Source organism: Phyllobates terribilis, unplaced genomic scaffold, assembly GCF_046119375.1.
Source record: "Phyllobates terribilis strain yellow unplaced genomic scaffold, ASM4611937v1 Scaffold_1__5_contigs__length_1240528914, whole genome shotgun sequence".
NCBI classification, from domain to species: Eukaryota; Metazoa; Chordata; class Amphibia; order Anura; family Dendrobatidae; genus Phyllobates; species Phyllobates terribilis.
In genome coordinates this window covers 1,134,590,138-1,134,602,738 of record NW_027362761.1, presented here as the reverse complement: position 1 = coordinate 1,134,602,738, position 12,601 = coordinate 1,134,590,138, and the positions used below count along the sequence as shown (strand labels likewise).

The 12,601-nt window shown below is 45.8% G+C and overlaps 1 protein-coding gene across 2 annotated transcripts in view; it reads right to left on the bottom strand.

The window, feature by feature from the left end:
* Nucleotides 1-10,894, bottom strand: part of HTT (huntingtin) — a 174,085-nt gene extending 163,191 nt beyond the window's left edge. For both annotated transcript variants that reach the window (XM_073647559.1, XM_073647565.1), the window contains exon 1: nucleotides 10,574-10,894. In XM_073647559.1, the coding sequence (XP_073503660.1) occupies nucleotides 10,574-10,668 (95 nt within the window). In that variant the 5' untranslated portion in view covers nucleotides 10,669-10,894. The remainder of the gene's footprint in view (nucleotides 1-10,573) is intronic.
* Between the last annotated feature and the right edge of the window lie 1,707 nt (nucleotides 10,895-12,601).

Genomic DNA, 12,601 nt, shown 5'->3' with positions numbered 1-12,601 from the left:
ATCACTTGGAAAAGTGCTTGACAACTTGGTCACACTATATAAATCCATGCAACCGGCATAGATTTATATAGTGTGACCAAGTTAGTTAAAAAAAAAAAAAGAATAAGAATGGTAAAAAATAAAAAAAATAAAAAGATTATACTCACCTTCCGATGTCCTCCCGTTGTTTTCTCCGCGGCGTCTGGTCTCTTGCACTGCTTGCGGTGGTGTGAAGGACCTGCGGTGTAGTGCCACCTAACCCTTCAACTTCTTAATAAAGGTTTTTTATGGTAATTACTTTTGTGTCTTCTTGACCTGTTATTCGGATGTTCTCCTCCTTGTCATATATCTTTCCGAATGGTCTACCATTCTATATGGGTCCGTACAATAAGCACAATATTATCTGTAGACCTGGTTGATCGTGGGTCTAAATACGGTTATTGATATGTGCTGGTATATTCAGTGTCTTTTGCATATTACTGCACAGGAACAGGTTAATACTGCAGTCTGCACATAATTCAACTAGTCATATTAAGAGAGAAAAAAAAATTGTTTGTTAAAAACTTAAAGGGCCAGAAACAAAAATAGATAAGACTGCAGCCAGCAATGTTAATATTTATTCCGCTCAGTCACGGGGCACGTCCATACCCTATTGTAAAGCGTGGGTGGTGAATACTATGGAAACCTCTGAGCGGAGCAGACGGGAGATGACAGGCGGCGGGGGCAGCTCCACCCCAGCACGGGATCACATTTACAAGTCACACTTTACCCTGATCACTCCTGCTGGAGTGCCACGAGCCACATCACATGCTCATCATCACTTATCACCATCACACTACTACCTCTGCCCCTTCTTACACTGGCAGCAAGGCGCCTGTACCGGGCAGTGCTGGGATCTGGATCCAAATCCAAGCAGGGGCAACATCCCCACATTCAGCAAATCTGATTATTACCAAGTCACTCCTTTACAATTCCCTTTCTTTTTGCATCTACACTACCTCTGGCTAAAAAAAAAAAAAAAATCTACACTGTGTAACGCTAAACCACTCCTGAGGGGGTGCTGCAGGGGAATCAAGCAATTCTCTCTTCAGAAAACATGGCAGATTGATAATCACTATTCACTAAACTACAGCAGCTAGGCGTGCTGGTTAATGTACACTCCCTGACAGAAGTTATGTCGCTTATCCATGTTATGTAAATAAAAGCTTATAACCTGACGTTAAATTCATCCATTGGTTTTATAAATTACTCTTTTGAAAGCTGAAACCCTCCCAAATTTGGTTTAGGTTAAGAAAATAAATTGGCATCAATGCTGAAATATTGATCATTTAATGAACACAGAATGGTCAGATTTTAGCAAGACAAAAGTTTTGTCGCCTGGTCATATAATGCACCCAATCATAGTTTACATCCTCACCAGTGCTCAGTAAATGATTGGTTAATTAGTGGGGTGTATAAAAAGAAACCCAGCACCCCAGACCTTCACTTGAACTGCAACTTGAGCTCTTACAACATGCCAAAAATCCACCCTGCGACCAAAGCCTTGATTATCAAGAGGCTGAGGACCAGATCCACTGCAGAGGAGGCTGGCACCTTTAATGTGTCTCAGCGTCAAGAACAAAGAATTAAAAAAAGATTTGAAGAGACTGGAGATGTGTTTGACAAGCCCAGGTCCGGCAGACCCCGCAAGACAACTGCTCAGGAGGAACGTTTGTTGGTTAGAAAATCCAAAGCAAGCCCCTCTTCCACTGCAGTAGTGCTCCAACAGGCCTGGTCACCTCAAGTCTCTGTGTCAACTAGAACAGTTTGTAGGATTCTGTCTCGAACTGGCCTCCAGGGTCAAATCAGTGCCCAGAAGCCAACACTAAACAAAAGCCAAATAAAAAAAACGTGTGGCATTTGCAAAGTCCCACAGCCTGCTAAACAGATGGACGCTGGAAAAGTGGCAGAAGGTGGATTTCTCTGATGAATCTTCAGTAGAATTACACCACAGCCGCTGCAAATACTGCAGGAGACCTACTGGAGCCCGTATGGATCCAAACTACACCCAGAAAACAGTTACATTTGGTGGTGGAAAGATCATGGTCTGGGGTTACATTCAATATGGGGGTGGGCGAAATATTTGCAAGGTGGAAGGCAATATCAATAGCCTAAAATATCAAGAAGTATTAGCTACCTCTTACATTCCAAATCATAAAAGGGGTCAAATTCTGCAGCAGGATGGTGCTCCATCTCATACATCCATCTCTACAACAAAGTTCCTCCAGGCAAAAAAGATCAAGGAGCTCAAGGACTGGCCAGCCCAGTCACCAGACATGAACATCATTGAGCGTGTTTGGGGTAGGATGAAAGAGGAAGCTTGGAAGACAAAACCAAAGAATCTAGATGAACTCTGGGAGGCATGTAAGACGGCATTCTCTGCTATTCCTGATGACTTCATTAATAAATTGTATGAATCATTGTTGAACCGCATGGATGCAGTCCTTCAAGCTCATGGAAGTCACACAAAATATTAAATATGACTCTAATAGCACCACAACTTCATTCACCAATGTTATGCCACATATATTTGTATTTTAAGATAATTATTTGTTTGAATATCACATTACTTTCTGTGGGCGACAAAACTTTTGTCTTGCCAAAATCTGGCCATTCTGTGTTCATTAAAGGATCAATATTTCAGCATTGATGCCAATTTATTTTCTTAACCTAAACCAAATTTGGGAGGGATTCAGCTTTCAAAAGAGTAATTTATAAAACCAATGGATGAATTTAACGTCAGGTTATAAGCTTTTATTCGCATAACATGGATAAGAGACATAACTTCTGTCAGGGAGTGTAGTTGTCAATTGTAGGTGGCCTCAGTCTAAGCCAATGTCTGCCCCATCTTGGCTCAATAAGGCAGGATGTCGGGTTACAGGTGGCGTTGGGGAGGCGTATGTCGGGTTACAGGTGGCGCTGGGGAGGCGTATGTCGGGTTACAGGTGGCGCTGGGGAGGCGTATGTCGGGTTACAGGTGGCGCTGGGGAGGCGTATGTCGGGTTACAGGTGGCGCTGGGGAGGCGTATGTCAACTGACATCCAAACATTGCATTTCTGCATAAGAAATATGGAGAATGAGGCAGCACAGCCATGCACTGAGAAAAGCCGAACTCAGAGGCGGCGCCCCCTCTTTCTAATTGCTGATGCTGCCGTCCTTTTAATTACTTTAGGATTTCTGTAAGAGGGACAATAAAGCAATAATCTTCTGCATCATTTAAACAAGTTAAATAAATAAATGTGGCAGATGTAGATCACCGACAATCAGCCGGACTTTGATCTAGGACTTCTGCAATTCACCTGAACGTTATATAATGCTACGTCATGTTCACATTCACTACAGATAAGGCTGTGATCAGTACACATACATCACTTATCCTATATTGTACTGCCGAGCTGCACTCACTATTCTGCTGGTGCAGTCATTGTGTACATACATTACTTATCCTGTACTGATCCTAAGTTATATCCTGTATTAAACTCCAGAGCTGCACTCACTAAGTAATGTACAGTGGGTACGGAAAGTATTCAGGCCCCTTTAAATTTTTCACTCTTTGTTTCATTGCAGCCATTTGGTAAATTATAAAAGGTTCATTTTTTTCCTCATTAAAGTACACTCTGCACACCATCTTGACTGAAAAAAACAGAATATAGAAATTTTTGCAAATTTACTAAAAAAGAAAAACTGAAATATCACATGGTCATAAGTATTCACACCCTTTGCTCATTATTGAGTAGAAACCCCCTTTTGAGCTAGTACAGCCATGAGTCTTCTTGGGAATGATGCAACAAGTTTTTCACACCTGGATTTGGGGATCTTCTGTCATTCTTCCTTGCAGATCCTCTCCAGTTCCGTCAGGTTGGATGGTGAACGTTGGTGGACAGACATTTTCAGTTCTCTCCAGAGATGCTCAATTGGGTTTAGGTCAGGGCTCTGGCTGGGCCAGTGAAGAATGATCACAGAGTTGTTCTGAAGCCACTCTTTGTTATTTTAGCTGTGTGCTTAGGGTCATTGTCTTGTTGGAAGGTGAACCTTTGGCCAAGTCTGAGGTCCAGAGCACTCTGGAAGAGGTGTTCATCCAGGATATCTCTGTACTTGGCCGCATTCATGTTTCCTTCAATTGTAACCAGTCGTCCTGTCCCTGCAGCTGAAAAACATCCCCATAGCATGATGCTGCCACCACCATGTTTTACTGTTGGGATTGTATTGGGCAGGTGATGAGCAGTGCCTGGTTTTCTCCACACATACCGCTTTGAATTATCACCAAAAAGTTCTATCTTTGCCTCATCAGACCAGAGAATCTTATTTCTCATAGTCTGGGAGTCCTTCATGTGTTTTTGAGAAAACTCTATGCGGGCTTTCACATGTTTGCACTGAGGAGAGGCTTCCGTCGGACCACTCTACCATAAAAGCCCGACTGGTGGAGGGCTGCAGTGATAGTTGACTTTGTGGAACTTTCTCCCATCTCCCTACTGCATCTCTGGAGCTCAGCCACAATGATCTTGAGGTTCTTCTTTACTTCTCTCACCAAGCCTCTTCACCCACGATTGCTCAGTTTGGCTGGACGGCCAGGTCTAGGAAGACTTCTGGTGGTCCCAAAGTTCTTTTATTTAAAGATTATGGAGGCCACTGTGCTCTTAGAAACCTTGAGCAATGCATAAATTCTTTAGTAACCTTGGCCAGATCTGTGCCTTGCCACAATTCTGTCTCTGAGCTCCTTAGACAGTTCCTTTGAGCTCATGATTCTCATTTGGTCTGACATGCACTGTGAGCTGTGAGGTCTTATATAGACAGGTGTGTGCCTTTCCAAATCAAGTCCTATCAGTTTATATAAACACAGCTGGACTCCAATTAATGAGTAGAACCATCTCAAGGAGGATCACGTGGAAATGGACAGCATGTGACTTATATATGAGAGTCTGAGCAAAGGGTCTGAATACTTATGACCATGTGATATTTCAGTTTTTCTTTTTTAATAAATTTGCAGAAATTTCTACATTTCTGCTTTTTTCAGTCAAGATGGGGTGCAAAGTGTACGTTAAGAAAAAAATGAACTTTTTAGAATTTACCAAATGGCTGCAATGAAACAAAGAGTGAAAAATTTAAAGGGGTCTGAATACTTTCCGTACCCACTGTATGTACACAGTGACTCCACCAGCAGAATACCAGCTGATGTAAAATTTTGGGCACCCTTGGAGATGTGTGTGCTCAGATAACTTTGACCAAGGTTTCAGACCTTAATTAGCCTGTTAGAGTTATGACTTGTTCACTATCATCGTTAGGAAAGGCCAGGTGATGCAGATTTCCCAGCTTTATACAATCCCAGCCTCTTCTAAACTTGTGCCAAAAAAACAGCAGCCATGGGTTCTTCTAAGCACCTTCCTAGCACTCTGAAAATGAATATGCTGGAGGTCCACAAAGCAGGTGAAGGCTAAGAAGATAGCAAAGCGTTCTCAAGTTGCACTTTCCGCAGTTCGAAATGTAATTAAGAAATGGCAGTTACCAGGAAAAGTGGAGGTCAAGATAACATCTGGAAGACCAAACAAAATTTCAGTGAGAGCTGCTCGTAGGATTACTAGAGAGGCAAATCAGGACTCCCGCTTGACTGCAAAAAAACTTCAGAAAGATTTAGCAGACTCCAGAGTTGTGGTACATTGTTCTACTGTTCAGAGACACCTGCACAAATATGGCCTCCATGGAAGAATCATCAGAAGAAAACCTCTCCTGAATCCTTACCATAAAATTCACCATCAGAAGTATGCAAAAGAACATCTAAATAAAGCCTGATGCATTTTGGAAACAAGTTCTGTGAACCGATGAGGTTAAAATAGAACTCTTTGGCCACAATGATCAAAGGTATGCATGGAGAAAAAAGGGCACAGAATATCCGGAAAAGAACATCTCACCAACCATTAAGCATGGGGGAGGATCAGTTATGCTTTGGGGTTGTGTTGCAGCCAATGGCAAGGGGAATATTTCACTAGTAGAGGGAAAAATGGATTCAATGAAATTTCAACAAATTCTTGATGCAAACATAACACCATCTGTAAAAAAAAGCTGAAGATGAAAAGAGGATGGCTTCTACAATGGATAATGATCCTAAACACACGTCAAAATCCACAATAGACTAAAGGAAGATTCCAAAGAATTATTACAAGGAAGAATGGATGAAAATCCCTCAAACAAGAATTGAAAGACTCTTGGGCTGGCTACAAAAAGCATTTACAAGCTGTGAGGCTGCGTGCCCACGTTGCGGATTACAAGCGTTCTTGATGCGGAATTTCCGCAGCGGAAACGCTTGTAAAACGCTTGCTAATCCGCACCCCATGGTCCCCAATGGGATTCCGCAAGTTCTATGCACATGCTGCGGATTTTTCCGCAGCGTTTATGCTGCGTTCAAAAATCTGCAGCATGTCAATTAATTTTGCGTTTCCGCAAGCGGAATTGCCTTTGTCCAATGCATAAAAAACGCAAGGCAATTCCGCATGTTGAAAACGCGCGATAAACGCGAGAAAAAAGCGCGATAAACGCGAGCGGAATTCCGCATGCGTTTTTCCGGGAGAGGACTTGCAGAAATGAAGCAGAAATTTTCTGCTTCATTTCTGCAACGTGGGCACATAGCCTAATACTTTCAAAAGGGAATGCTACTAGCTACTAATCATGCAGGTTCCCATAACTTATGCATCGGCCCATTTTCCTTTTCGTAATTTTTAAAATGCAAAAAAATGACAATTTTTTTTTTGCCTAAAATACAAAGGAAATGTGTCATCTTTAACTTTAGGCCTTTTAGAGATCATTTCATCTTCAACTTGCTGAACTGTTCACAATAAAACAGTAATTTTGACCAGGAGTGGTACTTTTACATGCCACTGTATTTACACAGTGACTCCACCAGCAGAATAGTGAGTGAGGCTCTGCAGAATAACACAGGATGTAACTCAGGACCAGTAATGTACAGAGTGACTCCACCAGCAGAACAGTGAGTGCAGCTCTGGAGTATAATACAGGATGTAACTCAGGATCAGTAATGTAACATATGTACACAGTGACTGCACCAGCAGATTAATGAGTGCAGCTCTGGGGTATAATACAAGATGTAACTCAGGATCAGTAATGTAATGTGTGTACACTGACTCCACCAGCAGAATAGTGAGTGCAGCTCTGGGGTATAATACAGGATGTAACTCAGGATCAGTAAAGTATGTACAGTGACTGCACCAGCAGAACAGTGAGTGCAGCTCTGGAGTATAATACAGGATGTAACTCAGGATCAGTAATGTAATGTGTGTACACTGACTCCACCAGCAGAACAGTGAGTGCAGCTCTGGGGTATAATACAGGATGTAACTCAGGATCAGTAATGTAATGTACAGTGACTGCACCAGCAGAACAGTGAGTGGCTACTGATGTGATGCAGACTTCATATTCTGTCCAAACAGGTAAGTCCTGCTCAGATAGACCGTGAAGGCTGCAGCCTTACGTTCTTATTCACACCTGTGTCCTGTATCCACAATGCAGTGCTGAATCCATAGTACTAAATCACCACTGTCATCTGACAGACTCCTATGACTTGGGGTCATCAGTTCTTCGAAGTACACAGTGACTAAAAGTTCTGCAACTTCCAGACATATTAATATATACAGGATGTTTCTCTTAAAGGGAACCGGTCATCAGGATATTACACTCCTAACTAATGGCATGTGAGCACAGAGCCCTTCATCCTCATTAAACCCAGACCTTACTTGTAGAATTTTATTTTGTCCTTTAAAGAAGCACTCCTCCTCCTATCCAAGTTTTTATCCTCTTAATATATTACAGTCATCATATTATATAGCACTGTGTACTTACAAATGCTCATTTTGTCTTTCTACCCAGCTAATTCTTATCTTTTCTCTGCTCTAGGTCAGTCAGTTATTAATCATGTGATGTCATAGATCTAATGAGAAAGAAGAATTAACTGGATAGAAAGTGAAAATTAGCAATTGTAAGTACACAGTGCTATATGATGACTGCAATATATTAAAAGAGGATCACCATTTTGATGGGGGTAGGAGGAGGAGTGCTTCTTTAAATAAATCCAAAGTAGAAGTTTTATTGGCAAATGCAAGGGGCGAGCACTGCACTTCCAGCCCTTCTCCCTTTTTGTACACCCATCGCACCAGCTTCTGACAGCCGGTCACTCTTGATTCAGTGACCTCCCTCCCCCGAAGAGTTTGCCTGACGACGTTGCCAGAGCTGGAACATTAATCTGCGCACGCGCTGTCCCATCTGAGGAGCCGCCTGTGCAAAATCTCGGGCAGGGTAGGCAGGTCACTGAGGGAAGAGAGACCTGTCAGTCAAAGACCGGAGGCCGGCGGTGGGCGGGGAGAGATGCAGGAGAGCTGGAAGTGCAGGGCCCGCTAGGCTGCAAGTGCAACAAAAACTTCAAACGACAGATTTCTCTAAAAAGTCAAAATAAAATTCTAAGTAGTATCTGGATTTAGTAAGGATTAACGTGAACCTGTCAGATAAGTATGATCTCAGCCAGGTATGTGTGACTGACATGCTGCGACATTTAAAAAAAAAAAAAAAAAAATGTACTTTAAAAGCCGCCAGGGACAGAGACCGCGCTGGAGTCCAGTCGGACAGGCAGGTCCCCGGCGGCTTCTTCTCGCCTGCTGCCCTTAATGCACGTTTCCTCTGACACACCACAGCATGTCAGAGTCACATATACCTGGCTGAGGTGTACGCAGATCGGGCAGCATGTATCAGCTGTCAGGTTCATTTTAAAGGTTCTTTTCCCAGATGCAGGCTTGCCAGGCGTTCAAAAATCCCATGACAATACGTAAAAATAAGGCACTTTTTTGCCCTGACCATAAAAAAAAAAATTTAGGCCTCCTTGATTTTTTTTTTTTTTGAAGCTGAAGAAACTTATACTGTAATTATCATCATTTTACAGCTCACAGTGACGGCAGCTGTCGTCACATCGGAACTATGGGCTGCAGACATGGATCACTTACAATCAGAATGATTATTGTTGTTTTTCAATGTGTCCGTAAAAAATATTGTCCGTCCGTGATTGTTTGGTAAGCTGCCAGGAAAATAAAAACTCAAGTTGGCAACCTGCAGACATGCCACCGGCCAGGGGCGTAATATCCTGATGACTAGTACTCCTATGTGGTTCAGAAGCATCAGCTGTCTGATGGCAAAATATACTTTGCTTCCTCCTAGTCTGCAGTCAGCGATGGAAGCAGATGGTCAGCTCACATCCGATGTCCAGATTATATCCAATTTGTCACAGGTAAGAGCAAGTAAGGACACAGCGCCGGCCCCCCGCTCCCCCACATTCCGGACAACGCCGGCCCCCACGCCTCCGACACAGCTAAGGACACGGCGCCGACCCCCCGCTCCCCCAAGTTCCGGCCCCCACGCTCCAGACACCGAGCCAGCCCACCGCTCCCCCACGCTCTGGACACAGCGCCGGCCCACCGCTCCCCCACGCTCTGGACACAGCGCCGGCCCACCACTCCCCCACGCTCCGGACACAGCGCCGGCCCCCACGCTCCAGACACCGAGCCGGCCCACCGCTCCCCCACGCTCTGGACACAGCGCCGGCCCACCGCTCCCCCACGCTCTGGACACAGCGCCGGCCCACCGCTCCCCCACGCTCTGGACACAGCGCCGGCCCACCGCTCCCCCACGCTCTGGACACAGCGCTGGCCCCCGCGCTCCTAGACACAGCGCCGGCCCCCCCCGCTCCCCCACGCTCCTAGACACAGCGCCGGCCCCCCCCGCTCCCCCACGCTCTGGACACAGCGCTGGCCCCCGCGCTCCAGACACCGAGCCGGCCCACCGCTCCCCCACGCTCTGGACACAGCGCTGGCCCCCGCGCTCCCCCACGCTCTGGACACAGCGCCGGCCCACCACTCCCCCACGCTCTGGACACAGCGCTGGCCCCCGCGCGCCCCCCACGCTCCTAGACACAGCGCCGGCCCCCGCGCGCCCCCCACGCTCTGGACACAGTGCAGGCCCCACGCTCTGGACACAGCGCTGGCCCCCGCGCGCCCCCCACGCTCCGGACACAGCGCCGGCCCCCCCGCTCTGGACACAGCGCCGCTCCCCCACGCTCCGGACACAGCGCTGGCCCCCGCGCGCCCCCCACGCTCCGGCCACAGCGCCGCTCCCCCACGCTCCGGACACAGCGCTGGCCCCCGCGCGCCCCCCACGCTCCGGACACAGCGCCGGCCCCCCCGCTCTGGACACAGCGCTGGCCCCCCACGCTCCGGACACAGCGCCGCTCCCCCACGCTCCGGACACAGCGCTGGCCCCCGCGCGCCCCCCACGCTCCGGCCACAGCGCCGCTTCCCGCGCGTCCCCCACGCTCCGGACACAGCGCCGGCCCCCGCGCGCCCCCCACGCTCCGGACACAGCGCCGGCCCCCGCGTCCCTCATCCTCAGGTGATGACACAATACCACTGACTTCTATGAGCAGAACTATAAGTTCCAGCACGGCTCAGTGCGGGGTGCAGGACACTGGGCAGTACAGGGGTCTTCTGGGACATCGCCGGGTACTCACGCCTTCAGCACCGGCTCCTCGGTCACAGCCGGTCCTTGCTGCTGGAAGGATTTCAGGGACTCGAAGGCTCTCATCAGCTTCTCCATGGTGGCCATGTTCCCTCAGCAGCGCACACAAGGCCGCGACCCGCGGCTCTCCGTCACCCCACGCCCGGCCTTCAGAGCTCACTCCGCGGACTCCACACTCCGCGCTGTCACCTGCTCAGTACCCGCCATCACCAGCCGCCAGCACCGGGAGGAATCATCACTGACAGCTCCGGCCGCAGCCTAACCCGCTTCAGCTCTCTCATCCAATAGGCAACGTCGCCACCGACGGAATGACAACAAAGCCAACCAATAGCGAGGCAGTGCCAGGTGACATAACCCAGAATGTGATTGGTGGAACGAGGAAGAGGCGGAACCTGCTACACACGGGTAGTGAAAAGAAGGTCACGGGGCGTGGCTTGTGCTGGGATCTGCGCTGCCATATCTGTTCACAGTGATAGAAGCACATGGGCAGCGACTGCCGGGACCTGTGTTTACTGCTGTGTCAGGAACCAGAGCTGCCCTGGCAACCAATCCGGTCACTGTTTTCATTTTCTAAACTGCCAAATGAAAATGAAAGCCGTGTTCTGATTGGTTGCTATGAGCAAGAACGTTGCTTTTTTTTTTTAATTTGATGCAATTGTGGTGGGTCACCACTAGGGGGAGCTCACTGTAAGCAGTGCTACATGTACAGTATGTGGCTGGCATTAAATTGTTATGGGACATTTTTGCAGTAGCTCTAGTTTTGCATAAACGATGCTCATTAGGGTTAATTTACCAATATTGTGTAATTATATATATATATATATATATATATATATATATATATATATATATATATATATATATATATATATATATATATATATATTTTTTTTTTTATTATTATTTTAAAAGGACCGATAAGAGCTCAGCTTTAGTTTATTAAACTACTTAGAAAGACAAATTCTGATTGGTTGCTCTTTACTAAAGCGACAAGAGATCGTAGCCCCAATATATCCACGGATTCCTGAGCTGGTCTGGTGCATTAAAGACGCCACAGCACTTGGAAAGCTGCAGTAATATCTTCTGTGTTTTTAACTGACTCGTTTGATTTCTGAGAACAGCATAATGTAGAGGCAGAGCTCCTGATTCCAATGATGTGTCACTTGCTGGACTTGTCTTTCAAAGAGCAATATATGCAAATAAAACATTTGACGGGTTGAAATCCCACTGACAGTTTCCCCTTAAAAACGTGCTTAATCCATCTTTTAAAGAAAACCTGTTTTTCCCAATATAAACTACAACCATTACCTGTAGGCTATGTTCACACCTTGCATTTTTGCTGCGTTTTTTTTGCAGTTACTTTCAAAAAGTGGGTTTCACAGCATTTTTTTTTGGTGTAGACTATATGTCATTTCTCTACAGTACATTTGTTTTCACCTAAAAACTAGGAAAACTGCATGATTGCCATTTTTTTCTGCTTTTTTTGCCCTTTCTCATTGCTTTCTTTGGTGAAAAAAACACTGCAAAAGCGCTGAAAAAATTGACATAAGTTATGTACGCACGATCAGGATTTGAAGCAGAAATTTCCTGAGCGTTTCTGCATCTCCTTGGCAGGAAAAACGCTGTGGAAAACAAGCACAGTTTTGACGCGTTTTTTATGCGTTTTTGTACATCAATGAATGCTTTTTGGAGCTAAATAAAGTTATTTGGTGGGACATTGCGTAAATCCTTGGATTCCTGGCAGAACTGGGGTGATTATACTGGTTAATTTAAATGATTAAAGAATATGTCTGTTGTATTTCAAATAAAGTGTTTACTCAGTGTCTGTATGTTTATTTAACTCTTTGCTTTAATTAGGTTTGGTCATGAAAAGGTCTGATTGACACCTTGTCATCATCAAACAAAAGAGGTAGGTGTCAGCTGATCCCATTCATCCAATCCTCCTTAGCATTTCTATTCATGTAATTTATGCACCAGCTGTGAGCTGCTATTTTTAGCCTGGGAAGGTGCCATTTGCAAA